Source organism: Rhinatrema bivittatum, chromosome 10 (genome assembly GCF_901001135.1).
Source record: "Rhinatrema bivittatum chromosome 10, aRhiBiv1.1, whole genome shotgun sequence".
In the NCBI taxonomy this organism is placed as follows: Eukaryota; Metazoa; Chordata; class Amphibia; order Gymnophiona; family Rhinatrematidae; genus Rhinatrema; species Rhinatrema bivittatum.
In genome coordinates, this window is record NC_042624.1 from 101,167,852 (window position 1) to 101,184,079 (window position 16,228).

Sequence of the window (16,228 nt, forward strand, 5' to 3'; positions counted from 1 at the left end):
AATGACATTCAATTTAAAAAAATTGTGACAATGTCTATGAGTCATCACATCTGATGACTTCAAGGTAGTCTGCCAGTATGACACAGCAGATTACTAATTTTGTCAGCATTTCCCCTTAAAAACCCAGCACCTAAACCTGTTAAGTATGTTTCAGGATTCAAAATTGCACAAAGTGTTTGGATGTTGCATGTTTATGTATTTTTCCTCAGGTTACATGGCTTAATTTTTAACTCATGACTGCACCAATTATTAGATTCCTTTTGCCTCAAGAAGTAAATAAACACTCCTGGTCAACTTTCAGTTAAATGTGTTTGCATTTATTTTAAAATTCTTATATTTTGCTTATAGTAAAGCATATTATTCTAAGAGGATGACAGTAAAATAAAACAAATTTGTTCAAAAATTAGAGACAAAATATAAAATAAAACAGTACAATAAATAGTCTTTTGTGTGCGTTATGCATGTCTTTCTGCACACATTTTCAATTTAACATTTTTTTTAAACTCCCAAATGTAATAGCATACCATTAACTTACCACTTAAATCTTATCACATCGGAATCCATGTTAAGGTGCATGGGACTGGAAAATACTGCTGTACACTCTAGTGAAGACAACAGTATTTTCTTTTTATTTTTGAGACTGCTTCCAGATGCTGCACATCTGCCAGCTTTCTAACCTCCTGTGGGGCCTTCTAAGGGGGTTTCCTGATAATCCGTGCTGGGCCTGGGCAGGCAACTTAAGTTTTGCGGCATACGAAGCACTGAGCCATGCAGAAGATACCTTCATTTTCTCTAAGAGTGTATAGAGCATCATTTGTGCCCAAAACATGTTCTCTGCACAGAAATCATGAGTGTAGGATTCCTCCTGCACCATGAACTCCAGCTTCAGCCCCCATAAACTAACACTAGACGAAACTTTACTCCAACTTTCACCAGGATTTACCTTTCCAGAGTTAAGAAATTTCAATTTTGCAACTTCGAGGAACAATTGTCACCATCCCAAGATTTATTTCTGCATTTCTCTGAAATTTGCAGACTACAGGTTTTCTGTGCTGGGTTGTAAATAACTTATACACAACTAATCTACACTATACGATTATATTTATTCTGACCCAAAGACAAAATAAACACCTCAAAGCTTTGTATCCTTCAAATACAAAGGGCTATTACCCCAAAAAGATTTCCAAGAAAGTTGAATCTTCACGCAAAACACCTAGGGAAAATCTACTACAATACAAGGAAGGAAAAGCATGAAAGGGGTACCACTTTTAATAACATAATATCCATAACTAGAAAGCCTATGGGAAATTATAAAAGATCTACAACCACTACTACTGGAGGATAAATTACTGAAAGAAATATTCCCTGTTTCCCCAGTCCTAGCCATAAAACCACCACCTAACCTGAAACAAAAACTTATAGAGGTAGATCTTTAAAACGTACGTCGGATTTTATAAGATACGCACGTAGCCACGCGTATCTTATAAAATCCGGGGTCGGCGCGCACAAGGCTGCGCAAAATCGGCAGCCTGCGCGCGCCGAGCCACGCAGCCTGCCTCCGATCCCTCCGAGGCCGCTCCGAAATCGGAGCGGCCTCGGAGGGAACTTTCCTTCCACCACCCCCCGGCCCTACCTAAATCCCCCCATACCTTTGTTGGGCAAGTTACACCTGCTTGAAGCAGGCGTAACTTGCGCGCGCCGCCTCGCATCCCCCGGCACAGGCCGCAGTGCCTGGGGACTCGGGACCGCCATCCCGGCCCGCCCCCGAACCGTCGCCACGCCCCCGGACCGCCCCCTGACCCCGCACACACACCCCGGACACGCCCATTTTACGAAGCCCTGGGACTTATGCGCGTCCCAAGGCTTTGCGCGCGCCGGCGGTCTAAGCAAAATAGGTGCGCCGGAGCGCACAGGGCTTTTAAAATCTAGCCCATAAGGAATAAACTTTAAAAACCTTGCAAGATACTATTATAAAAGTTGTACCAGCACATATCGCAGAACCCTAAAGCTACACACATGGGAAAAATATTCAGAGTCTCAATGCATGGATGAGACAATGATGCAGGGAAGAGGGTTTTAGGTTTGTTACGAGCTGGGCATTATTTTGGGTAAGGGGGGGACCCTTTTCCGAAAGGATGGGCTCCTCCTTAATGAGAGTGGAATCAGGCTGTTGCCACTAACCTTTAAAAAGGAGATCGAGCAGCTTTTAAACTAATTGATGATGAAAGCCAACAGTTGCTCAGAAGTGCATGGTTCAGAATGCTGTATCTTTGAAGGATACTAAGAGAACAGGAAAAATAGGGCATCCCAGTACAGAGGTTGCAATAAATGCCAAAGGGGATCAGGTGCCTTTAAGTAAAGATCAGAAAGATTCCAAGTTATCCATCAACTGATGAGCAGGTCGTTAATACAAACAAAAAACATACTTGAAACATCTGTATACAAATGCTAGAATCTAAAAAAAAAAAAATATATATATAAGAGTGTGTAGCACTGGATGAAAAGACAGATATAACTGGCATCTGAAAGTCCTGGTGGAAGGAGGATAACCAGTGGGACACTGTGATACCAGGGTACAAATTATATCAAAATGATAGGATGGATCAAATTGGTGGAGGGGTGGCACTATATATTAAAGAGAGCATTGAGTCAAACAGGATAAAATTTCTGAAGGATAAAAAATACAATGTTGAATCTTTATGGATAGAAATTCCAGGTGAAAAGGGGAATAAAATAGTAGTGGGGATGTATTATCGTCCAACTGACCAGAATGAATTAACAGACAATGAAATGCTAAAATAAATTAGGGAAGCTAACAAAATCTGCAGTACAGTAATAATGGGTGATTTCTATTACCCCAATATTCACTGGGTGAATGTTACATCTTGACATGCTAGAGAGGTAAAGTTCCTAGAGGAAATGACTGGTTCATGGAGCAGCTGGTACAAAAACCAACAAGAGGGGAAACTATTTTAGACTTAGTCCTTAGTGGAAAACAAGATTTTGTGTGAGAGGTAACAGTGTTGGAGCCACTTGGCAATAGTGATCACAACATTATCAAATTTGACTTAATAACTGGAGGAAGTACACTAAAGAAATCTACTACTACAGCATTTAACTTTCAAAAAGGTGACTATGATAAAATGAGGAAAATGGTTAGGGAAAAAACTGAAAGGAGCAACAGCAAAGTTTAAGAGTTTAGCTCAGGCATGATCGCTGTTTAAAAATGCCATCTTGGAAGCCCAGACCAGATGTACCCCATGCATTAGAAAAGGTGGAAAGAAGGCTAAAAGACTATCGGCATGATTAAAAGGTAAGATGAGAGAGGCTATAATATCTAAAAGAACAACTTTCAAAAAATGGAAAAGGGATCCAAATGAAGAAACAGGGAATAACATAAGCACTGGCAAGTCAGATGCAAAGCATTGATAATGAAGACAAAGAGAGAATTTGAAAAGAAGCTTGGCATGGAAGCAAAAATTCATAATAAAAACTTTCAGGTACATTCAAGGGCAACCAAAATGATAAAGGGGATGGAACAGCTCCCCTATGAGGAAAGGCTGAAGAGGTTAGGGCTGTTTAGCTTGGAGAAGAGACGGCTGAGGGGGGATATGATAGAGGCCTTTAAGATCATGAGAGGTCTTGAACGAGTAAATGTGACTCGGTTATTTACACTTTCGAATAATAGAAGGACTAGGGGGCATTCCATGAAGTTAGCAAGTAACACATTTAAGACTAATCGGAGAAAATTCTTTTTCACTCAACGCACAATAAAGCTCTGGAATTTGTTGCCAGAGGATGTGGTTAGTGCAGTTAGCGTAGCTGGGTTCAAAAAAGGTTTGGATAAGTTCTTGGAGGAGAAGTCCATTAATGGCTATTAATCAATTATACTTAGGGAATAGCCACTGCTATTAATTGCATCAGTAGCATGGGTTCTTCTTAGTGTTTGGGTAATTGCCAGGTTCTTGTGGCCTGGTTTTTGGCCTCTGTTGGAAACAGGATGCTGGGCTTGATGGACCCCTGGTCTGACCCAGCATGGCAATTTCTTATGTTCTTATGTAAAAAGCCTGCGAGGGACTCAGCTAGATAATTAAGGGATAAAAGGGCACTATACAAATTCTTTGCTTAGGTATTAACTGAGGAAGATGTAAGAGATATACCCATGCTAGAAGTGATATTCAAAGGTGATGATTCAGAAGAATTGAAACAAATCTCAGTGAACAGGGCAAACTGACAAACTAAAGAGTAGCAATTCATCTGGACCAGATGCTATACTTCCCAGAGTGCTGAAAGTATTGAGAAATGAAAGTGCAAACCTGCTATTGGAAATGTGAAAACTATCAATAACATCATCTATGGTATCTAAAGACTGGAGGATTGCCATTGTAACACCAATTTTAAAAAGGGATCAAGGGGTGATCCAGGAAACTACAGACTAGTGAGTCAAAACAAAATGATAGAAACTAACAGAACAAAATTGATAAATGTTTTCATTTTTTCCACATTTTGTCATACAGCCTTATTCTAAAATGAATATGCATTTTTTCCCTCTTCAATCTACACAAAATACCCTATAATGACAAAGTAAAATCAGGTTATAGAAATTTGTGCAAATCAATTTAAAAAAATGAAATATCACATTTACATGAGTATTCAGACCTTTACTCTGTACTTTGCCAAAGTACCTTTTGCAGAGATTACAGCCTCAAGTTTTCTTGGGTATGACGCTACAATCTTTACTACATTTTTGAGGGTATAAATAAACATGTAGATAAAGTTGATAAAGTGTATCTAGATTTCCAGGAAGCATTTGACAAAGTCCCTCATGAAAGATATTTTAGGAAATTAAAAAGTCATGGGATAGGGGGTAGTGTCCTATTGTGGATTGGGAATTGGTTAAAAGATAAAAAACAGAGTAGGCCTAAATGGTAAATTTTCCCAATGGAGATAGGTTAATAGTGGAGTGTCCAAGGGATATTTTCTGGGACCACTCTTTTTAATATATTTATAAACAACCTGGAAATGGGAACAACGAGTGAGATGATCATATTTGCCGATGACACAAAATTATTCAAAGTTGTTAAATCACAAAAGGATTGTGAGAAATTGCAAGAGGATATTGGGAGACTGGGCATGCAAATATAAAATGATATTTAATGTGAACAAGTGCAAAGTGATGCACTTAGGAAACAGTAACCCAAATTATAGATACACATTGCACGGTTCCACATTAGGATTCACCATTCAGGAAAAGGATCTAGGCGTTATTGTTGATAATACGTTGAAATCTTTTGCTCAGTGTGCAGCAGCAGCCAAGAAAGCAAATAGAATGCTAGGGATTATTAGGAAAGGAAGAGACAATAAAATAGAGAATATCATAATGCCTCTGATCACTCCACGGTGTGACCTCATCTTGAGAATTGTGGGTAGTTCTGGTCACATCTCAAAAAAGATATAGCAGAATTAGAAAAGCTATACAAAATGATAAAGGAGGGCAATTCCCCTATGAAGAACGCTAAAGAGGTAAGGACTCTTCAGCTTGGAGAAGAACTGGTTGAAGGGAGATATGATAGAGATCTATAAAATAAGTAGAATAGAACAAGTAAATATTAATCAATTGTTTATTCTTTCAAAAAAAGTACAAAAATAAGGGGACTCACACTGAAGTTACTAATAAGAGAAAACATTTTTTTTTTGTCAACACGTAATTAAGCTCTGGAATTCGTTGGCAGAAGATGTGGTAAAAGCTATTAGTGTAGCTGCATTTAAAAAAGGTTGGACAAGTTCCTGAAGAAAAAGTCCATTAACCATTAAGACAGAGTTGTAGAAATCCATTGCTTCTTCTTGGGATAAGCAACTTGGAATCTATCTACCCCTTGGGATTCTGCCAGGTATCTGTGACCTGAATTAGCCACTGTTGGAAACCGGATACTGGGCTTGATGGTCCTTTGGTCTGACCCAGTACAGCAAGTCTCAGGTTTTAATTCCCATTTAGCGTCAGTTTTTTGGTGCTAACCTAACCTCGGAACATTATAGGTGTTTTAGTGCCAGAAAAACCCATGCTATAAAACCTGCAGTAAGGTTAGGACATCTCATGCTAATTGCAGAATAATAAGCCTTATTAGCTATTATTCTGTAATGCAAGGAGGTGTGCTAAGGGGGAAGCTGCCTTCTGCGACTCATTTTACTGCAGGAAATTTAACTCCTAGTCAGAGACAGAAGTTAAACCCTGGAGTAAAAAGGAGCGCAACCAAGGAACCCTAGCAAATGGTTTCGTAGCTGGCCGGCAAGTCCTTCTCTCTCCCCGTAAAAAAGTAATCCGGGGTCCCCCTGTCGGGGAACTACCCCCTCCCCCCCACACACATATTCCCTACCCAAAACCCCAATTGGAGAAGATCTTACTCCTCCAGCTGGGCTGTTCCTTTTCTGGCAGCCATTATCACATATCAGTGAAAGGAGCAGTCCCCTTTCAGAATTCTGAAAGGACAGCCTTCTGAAAGAGGATTGTCCTTTCACTGACTGTTGTCAGTGGAGGGACCAAATAGCAGACAGTGAAAGAATGATTAAGTTAATATTGTCTGGCATTTAACCTTTTTTTTTTTTTGCTCTGGGTCTATTTGAAAGCCAATCTATGCAAAAAAAAAAAAAAAAGGCCCATGTTTGTCACCTCCTGATTGGCCCATAGCCACTAACCCCAATAGATGGTTGTCTGGCCCAGACAGGCTGTAAAGTCCTTCCTTGCCTCCCAAGAATACAAACACCTCTCCTTCTCACCTTAAAAAAAAAGTGGTCCAGGGTCCTCCCTCTCCCCCTTAGGGAACTAACTCCCACCCAAACAGACCCCATGATCTTAAGCATAGAATCCCTATGGTCTTGATCCTAAGCACTATTTTGAACATGTATAATTGGGGCATTATATACGCATCTTGTCACAATTTAATTTGATGGAAGACTTTCAATCTAAGTTGGAAGAGTTTTTCCAACTTGAAGTGAGAAGCAGGACAGGCACTTCTCGCATTCACAAAGCCTTGGTGGGTTTACAAAGAATGGTTTACCCTGAGGCATTGTTAACTAAATGGCGAGCAGAAATTCTACTGGACATGACATCCCTTGCACTATCTAAATCTTTTGCTAGGTTCCCTGTGATGCCTGTCTGCGAGAAGTGCAATACAAATTTTTGGCAAGGGCATATCTGGCCCCAGCAGGATTGCATAAGATGGGTTTCCTGGAGTCAAAGTTTTGTCTTAAATGTCAAAAGATTAGAGGTACTCTTGGGACATTATTTTTGGGCATATCTGGGTGCGAATCAGTTTTGGAAAAGAATTTGCCCTTATCTCTCCACATTAGGAGGACTGTGGTACCAAGACAGAGGGAATTTTTTTTTATGTCCATACAGCTTTTAAAGATTAAAGGAAAATTAGCAAATCTTTTTGTCAGGAAGGCATGTTTGATTGGGAACATAAATGCCATACTGGGTCAGACCAAGGGTCCATCAAGCCCAGCATCCTGTTTCCAACAGTGGCCAATCCAAGTCACAAGTACCTGGCAAGTATCCAAACATTAAACAGATCTCAAATTACTAAGACCAGCAACAAGCAGTGGCTATATTCCCTATTGATTAATAGCAGTTTATGGACTTATCCAAAACATTTATGGTGTGAACGGGACTCCCCTTCTTTCTAGAACTGGAGAAATAAGGTACATAGTCTAATGTTAGAAAATGTAAATACTAATCATTCTTTTAAAAGCAAATGTAAGTCTATTGAGTATATGATCCCCATTTACAAAAGCTCTCTCTGAAAGCATGCAATGAAGTACTTAACCTTAATGTTGCTGGATTCCTTAGGATTGGATTAGATGTAAGGACTGAGGGGGGGAATTCCTAGGGATTGAATTGTGTGTCATTCTGTGTCCCTGATCTGCCTATAATAATTTTCAATCCATAAAGGGAGGCGAGGGGGTCTAACTGCGAGATGTAATGTAAGGGGATTACCTGAGCTGAAGAAAAGAGTGCATGGAGGTAACTTGCTGGTTCGATGGTTACTACCCTTAACCAATAAGCCTGATACTTTTGATGTAACTCCAACATTGCTCTCTGCTTCCATAGCAAGAGGTAAAGGGGAATTAGATTCACACAGCAACCAATGAGTGCCCTGACTTTTATGGTCTAGGAAACTGATAAGCAGGGGGGTAATCTGCACAGTGCAACAAGATACTACTTGCTAGGCAGATTGGATGGACCATTTGGGCCTTTTCTGTTGTCATTTCTATGAACAAAGAATAATGTGCATATTAATATAGTTTGCAAGGTTGTTCCCTGACAGGCCGATAGAGCGCACTGTTAACCTGCCCTTGGACGCACGTTTTCCCTTACCCATTATTCAGTAAGGGGCGGAAAACGTGCGTCCAACCCACGGCACCCAATAGCACCTTCAACATAAAAACTGCTTTTCTGTGCACCCTCTGACTTAATATCATGGCGATATTAAGTTGGAGGTCCCGAAGAGTAAGAAAAAAGTAAAAAAGAAAAAAAAAATTTAAAATGGGCTGGCGGCTGTCGGGCTGAAAACCGGACGCTCAATTTTGCCGGCGTCCGGTTTCCGAGCCCGTGGCTGTCAGCGGGCTCGAAAACCGACGCCGGCAAAATTGAGCGTCACCTGTTAAACCCACTGACAGCCGCTGCTCCGGGTCAAAAGGAGGCGCTAGGGGCGCGCTAGTGTCCCTAGCGCCTCCTTTTGCCCGTTTCTACCACACCACCTAATTTAAATACAGAATCGCGCGCACAGGCAAGTGGCCTGTGCGCGCGCCGGGACAGCGGACATTCGTCCACTCTCCCGCAGACTTTACTGAATAGGCCCGTCTGCTAGTAGGGATCACCCTTAATGCCTGTGGGGGTGGTATAGGGTGGGATATGCGGTTGGGAGAAAGTTCACAGCAAAGAAAATATACCAAGCTTGCTGTATTTACCTTGCATTTAATAAACAATTTAAATAATAAATAAAACCAGATCTAATATCTAATTCTGATGTTAGCGTGGGTTTTATTACATTGGTCCCTCTTGAAACTCTCCCCTCCCCCCAAAAATAATCAACTGTAATGATATATACAGCAGCCTCAGACTTAAGATGACCCTGTACTAAATCCAATAAACTACGCTGTTTCTTCACTGCCCTGAAGAAGCTGGTCACAGATGTACTCTAAGTCCAATAAAAAGGAATCACCTACAATTTGTTACTCTTAATTCCAAATAATAAAACTATTTTAATAAGAAAAGCTGTAATACAACGCTAACAGAAAGTATGATAACACCAAGAAATAAAAACATGAAGCACACTTGGTTTTATTAACCGAGGATGAAATGATGGCAAACGTTTACAAGCCAGGAGGGGAAAAAAAAAAGCGATGGACACCAACACCTTTTAAGACACATTTTTACTAAGCTTCATGGAACAATAGGCCCCTCAGAAGCTCTGCACTAGCCGTATCCAGGTAAAATAAATAAATAAAATAAAGCGCGTGCGACGTTGCAATAGGTCACAGCAGAGCAGAGCAACAGCAGCTTAACAGACACGTAACAGCGGGCAAAGTCCAGCTCCGCCCTCCTCACCCCACCCTGGACCCTTCAAGCGCTGTGATGTCACAGCCCAGCCAGGACGTCACCCTGGCTCAGCAGGAGCCATGTTTTGGTTTCGCACTCTGCTACCTTCTCTCTACCAACTTTCTAGGGGCGCGCAATCAACACTCAAAACTATGCGAAACCTAATCTCGCCCTTTTAGAACGAGCTCCATCCCCCTCGAACACGCACCGAGGCCTTGAAGCTCACGTCTTTACCTTTGAACAAAAGTAACAGCTCAACTGTTAGCCAACCTGGGCCCCGCCCCCGAGTGTGCACCCTTCAATACATCTCCTCCCCCCATCCCCGCCACCCCACTTGCCGTGACTCACAGCTCTCCAACACGGGGTGCCCCCCCTCTCTCCCCTTCACCGACCGGGCTGTCCTTCCCTTCCCTTCCCTCTTCCACACGGCAGCCTCGCCTCTCCGGGCTGTGCCCTGCACGCCCCACCCTCGCCTCCTGCCCCTTCCCCCTCGGGAAGTGAGCGGGGTAGACTCTCACCTGGCTGCTGCTGTCTTGCGGCAGATTTCTAATCAGAATTTTCCGCCTGTTGCTCAGCTCCCGGCGCGTCTTCTCCAGCCTGCAGGCTATCTCCTCGGCATCCAGTTTGCCCTGGCCGCTCAATACCTCCTCCTCTACCCCTGGCGGCGGAGGCTGTTGCTCTGCCGGACTCTCTGGCTGCGATGGGAAGTCCTCGTCCTCGCCGAGGAAAGCCTCCTGGAAGCCACCGAAACACAGCGCTGCAGAATGCGCCGCCATCTTGCCCCTCAGTCAGTCAGTGGGGAGGGGAGGGGGCGGGGCACGGTGGCCTCGAGACGCTCCACTGCTCTCGCCCGTGCGCGCCTGTCCGTTACAACAAGCTTCGCCGCTACTGTTTCTGTTTACTGTGTCGGTCTACGCTATGCCCAGTGCCTCCCTTCTCTGTCAAAGCACCGTTTTTTAAAGTTGCGGTTATTTTGTTTTCTGTCGGCGGAGAGGCTTCAGTTGCGGCCTTCTAGTTGAATTAAAACAAACAAACAAAAAAAAAAAAAAAGGCAGAGGTCGGGGGGAGGGAGTGCCCGCACGGGGAACGCACGTTCATTCGGCTCTGCTCTGCCACTTGTGGGTGACGAGGGTAAATCGGCAGCGCGAGCCAATGTCCTTTCCCTCCCAGCTCAGATGAAAGGTTAAATAAGTGCACTAAGGGCAAAGTCAGATTCACACACAAAAAATGACTACATTTTCTAACCTCGGCGCCTAAAAAGCTTAAAGTTAATAAACAGTCGCTTCAGAATAGTAAAGTGTTTATTTGATAACATTACCTTTAATATTCCGATATTTAAAATTCATTTTCTTTTTTTTTTTCTTTTATCTTTATTACATTTTTAAGAACTTACAAAGTATCCACTTTGTCATGCAATGTGATTTAATAACAGTTGAGGAAATCCAATTTTACCCAATTAACATATCTCATAACAGAAATACTATATCAATTGTTATAAACCCGTTAGACCCCTATCATCTGGAAGTGGGGGGTGAAGTACATGCAAATTAAAGGCGAATACAGGCAATAACATAATCGAGAAAAGGCGACTATATTAACCGAACATTATATATTTATTTATTTATTTATTTAAAATATTTCTATACCGGCCTTCATGAATGGGTTTCATATCAGGCCGGTTTACATGAAACAAGGGAAAAACCAAGTAACTATAAATAAGAAAGGTCGAAACAATCAAAGTTACAATAAAACAGGGGTATTATATAAGCGATTTACCCACTGCTTATTTGCAGGGGCCCCTTTTTTGCTTCAATAAAGCTCTTGAGCTGATCGGGTTGGAAAAATATGTAATTATTCCCTTCAAATTTTACTACGCATTTGCAGGGGAATCTTAAAAAAAAGGATGCCCCTACTGCCAACGCTTCCGATTTCAAAGCTAAAAAGTTCTTTCTTTTCACCTGCATCGCTTTAGTTAAGTCGGGATAAATCCTCACATTTCCTCCCATAAACATGGTTTGGATCTTTTTAAAGTAGGCACGCATGACTTTACCTAAATCAAGCTCATTAAAGAAAGATATCAATAAAGTAGTTCTTTCTACTATTTCAGGCACTGATGTTTTGAGAAATGCTGTTAAATTTTCTAAGGTAATGCACACTGAGGGTAAACTATACAATAGGTTCTCTCTCTCTATATAGTGACATCAACATAAGAGAACTCACAAATTTACTCACACCTTAATCATGCAAATATGTTTCTTTATTCATGAGACAAAAAAAGAGGAAGTGCAGTAATTTTATAATGAGTCCCAGTAACAACTTTGATGTTGAAATATTTTAAATTTTTAATGACTGCAACTCCATTGCTTCATAGAGACAGAATATTTTAAACAGGGTCCCCAGACACGGACCCGTGTTTCGCCACACGCGGCTGCATCGGGAGGGACGTAATTTTACAGCGGAATTCTTCAACTATAATAAAAGAAAAGATTTTATGATAGGGGAGGACTCATTACAAAGGATCCAAACAGATTTAAGGGACGTATAACATACATCCAAGCCAGGAAAATATCTTCAGTTCAAAATAATATATAAACTATATTATAATAGACATCGTTCTATGCAAGAACTAAAATTATTCACTTTAAATATTAAACCATTCAGAATCTTATTATGAACATGGAATAATTTTACAATATTTATACTTTAGCCAAAGAAATTTCAAAATAGATCTTACATAGTAACATATTTATACATATTGTGCAAAATAATGCTTTCATTTTTAAACTGTAATTCGTGAATTTAATAAACATAATCACAAACGTAATCAATTTATATCGAGGTATAATAAAATAAAATAGAATGAGTGCATATTCATTAGAAACCCGATTCTATATATGATGGCGTATTAATATACTCTGGCTTGTGAATATATTTAACTTATTAATGTATTTTTGTATTTATAGCATGTTAACTAAACCCCTCAGAGTGATAAAACCCCTAAATATGATACAATATAACCTGACTAGTTAGCGTAGGCAAACCAAATACCGAACGGCAAAATTCTATGTGGGAAGCTAAAATATGGAACAGTAGAAATGAAATAGCGGATTTATGCCCCATATAAGTTGATTTTAATTTGCATCTGTCAAGGTGAAATATAAATGAACTAGAGAGTAACATTTCAAATTGAGTTGGAGGACGGCACAAAATCGCGTTTTTAATTTAATCATCTAACTCTCAAAATTACTGACTAACATCCGTGCCAAAAATGGAAATTAAAACTTTTTAAATCAACTAGATGAAGAAATGAATCTTTACATACCTTCAGCAGAGTGCATTTATATGTGTTCTAGTTGGCAAGGAGAGCGGGAGGTGCCGGCAAAACCAAACATTTAAAGAACTAGAAAATGGCGCCAAAATTACCAGCCAATAGGAAAGCTTCTCATGTGAATATTGTCCAATGGGGACACAGAGTTAAGTTGTCGGGGAATTGAGTGAAACCAACCTTAATGGTCTGGATCCTACATGCACGATTGTGCAGAGGACCCAGGTAACAAATCCAAAAATATGTGTGACATCATAGAAAGAACTGCCATTCAATCTCTGAATTGAGACCCTGAGGAGTGCGGCTGTCAAGCCTAAATATCCATTTTTGTTTGCGCCGGATCAAATTTTCTGAGAAATTTCCACCTCAGGCAGGTGTGGGCAGAATATCAATAATAAAAAATCTTAAGTCATTAATGTCATGTTCTAATGAAAGCCAGTGAGAAACCAACGGGGCCGTCTCACGATTATTTCTAATGTTAGAACGGTGTTCAATGATCCGTGTCTTAACTGAACGTGAGGTTTGACCAACGTACAGTTTAGGACAAGGGCATAGGATCACATAGATGACACCTTGGGACTGGCACGATGAACTAAAATTTAATTTATACTGTACACCAGAAGTAGGATGTGTAAATGTAGTTAAAGATAATGTCAGGGGACAAACCGAACAGTGCCCACATGGGCCATGTCCGGAAACCTGAGTTGTGAACTGTGAAGTGTTATCTAAATGCGAATGTACCATGATATCTTTTAAATTCCGTCCCCTGCAGAATGCAAATCGAATAGGAACGTTAAATATTTCATTGGGAGATAATATTGGCCAATATTGACGAATTATAGACGTAACCTTGTAACAAAGAGTAGAATATGGTATGATACAGTTAACACAATTCTCAGACTCCGAGTTTGTGGTAAAAATGAATAGTCTCTATGTGCATAGTCAAGGGTACCCTCTCGGTTTAAAGTCTGCTCGTGATGAGCAGAGCCTTCTTAATCTCAACAGTTGACCTACTGGAATATTTTTCTTTAAAGCTGGAGGGTGATGACTGTCAAAACTAAGCAGAGTATTTTGGTCAGTGTCCTTACGGAAAATTGATGTGTGAAAAACATCGTTGATTAATGAGACAGAGACATCCAAAAATGAAACATTTGTGCTATCGATTGTAAAATTAAATTGCAGGTGTTCATTGCAATGATTTAACCAGTCCAAAAAAAACGTAAAATTGAATATCCGTGCCTGTCCAAACCATAAAGATGTCGTCTATGTACCTGTGCCAGGAAAATATAAACTGAGACCACATTGATGGATAAATGTAATCATCTTCGAATTGACTAACATAGAGGCACGCTATGCTTGGGGCCATCGTGGCCCCCATTGCTGCCCCTTTTATCTGCTGATACATGACTGTTTGGAATTCAAAATAATTTTTAGTTAAAGCAAGACGTGCTATATTTAATAAAAATGAAGTAGGTATGCGAATTGGGGCGGAACGATTATCCAAGAGTATTTCAATCAAATGTAAGGCTTCTTCTTGAGGAATATTAGAATATAATGATATGATATCAAGTGTGACCAAAAATATTTTGAATTACTAGGTAATGACAAATTGTTCAAAATATTGATGAAATGATTAGTATCTTTAACATAAGAGCGACTACCACTAACTAACGGTTTCAAAAAAACGTCTACAAATTGAGACAATGGTTCAAGAACTGAACCAATGCCCGAGACTATCGGGCGGCCAGGTGGGTCTATCAATGACTTATGAATTTTGGGGAGGACGTAAAACGTTGGAACAATTGGAAATTCTGTTTGTAAAAAGGATGCTTCATGTGAAGTTATGTAATGTAATGTGGAAGCCTCTTCGACCAATTCTTTAATTGTTTCTTGTAAATTCACGGTTGGATCAGAAGTAAGTGGTAAGTAAAATCTGGTGTCGGCAAGTTGATGCATAACCTCATCGATATACTTATTGCGGTCCAAAACAACAATTCCTCCCCCTTTGTCTGCTGGTTTTATAATGATAGATTGATCTGTTCTTAGGGAGGTAATAGCCTGTTGTTGTGTCTTAGAGATATTATAATGTGTACCACTAGGGCTTTGAGGAAGTTGCTGAACCGCCACTTGAACCAATTTTTCAAATGCTAATATTAAGGGATCAAAAGGACCAGGGGGACACCATCTAGATTTCTTTTTAACCACTGAAATATCGTAAGCTGCAGGAGAGTCAACAAAGAATTGCTTAATCCGTAACATGCGGAAGAATTTAAATAAATATATTTGTAAATCAAAAGAATCAAAGGTGATTGTAGGTACGAAAGACAATCCCTTTTTCCAAAACTGAAATTTCTGTGTCTGAGAGATGACGAGTAGACAAATTGAAAACCAGTCCTGGGGGTTCAGAATTCATTGCCAAGGGTTGTACCCTTGCTGTTGCCTGGTATTGCGAGTGACCCTGGGTGGAGGTTGTTGATGTGAGGGCTGCTGATGCGATTTGCCTCGAGGTCTGGGATTGCGAGGAGGCGGTCCTTGTGCTAAAAAAGGCTGAGGCTGCTGAGGTAGTGGTGCAAGCATAGTAGATGACTATGCCTGTGATCCAAAGAAAGTAGAGGAAATTGTTTGTGGGGGCATCTGATGTGTTTGAATTGCTGGGCCTGTTTCTTCTCCTTTGCTCCCAAATCTGTTGTGGATTTCTTTATTCATGAGACCATATGATTAAACAGTCCTATCTGGACAATAAATACTATCTAGCTCATACATCCCATCACAACCAAACCATTCAATCTCACACCCTAAAATCACACACAATATATTGCACAATACCCACATCAAATTAAATCCAGTTTGGGTCCTATTGGAACTACAATATTCTTAATCACCCTTTAACAGTTCAATATGTCTGAAAGCAGCACTCTGTAATCCGTTGAAATCTCCTCAAAACGTATTCCCACATTGAATTCTTCCCATTCCAGTATCCACAAACAGAATCGGCACCGTCCAATGGACTCATCCGACAAGGAATCCTTGTTTCACCCGTGCACCCCGGGCTTCATCAGGGAAAAATCTCATCAATGATATATTTATATCCAATTCTACATGGAGGAAAAAACAAAGGTAAAAGAATTCTGAAGACCACACGACTGCTCTCCCTAACACATTACATTTCAAAATATACCTTGCTCCACTTTCACAGACCTGGATGGTTCAAACGCCGGTCTCAAACATACCACCAAGATTTCAAAAATTGTCAAAATAATGAAGATTACTTCAAATCCGATATTTCATAACATGATTCCTGGTTG

General features: G+C 40.5%; 1 protein-coding gene across 2 annotated transcripts in view; it reads right to left on the reverse strand.

Moving 5' to 3' along the window:
* The window catches only part of RAVER2 (ribonucleoprotein, PTB binding 2), an 85,467-nt gene extending 74,854 nt beyond the window's left edge, over positions 1-10,613 (reverse strand). Inside the window, exon 1 of one of the 2 annotated variants that reach the window (XM_029617549.1) lies at positions 10,117-10,613. In XM_029617549.1, coding sequence (XP_029473409.1) covers positions 10,117-10,374 — 258 coding nt within the window. In that variant the 5' untranslated portion in view covers positions 10,375-10,613. The remainder of the gene's footprint in view (positions 1-10,116) is intronic. The other variant, XM_029617548.1, reaches the window with a different exon arrangement.
* Positions 10,614-16,228: the final 5,615 nt, after the last annotated feature.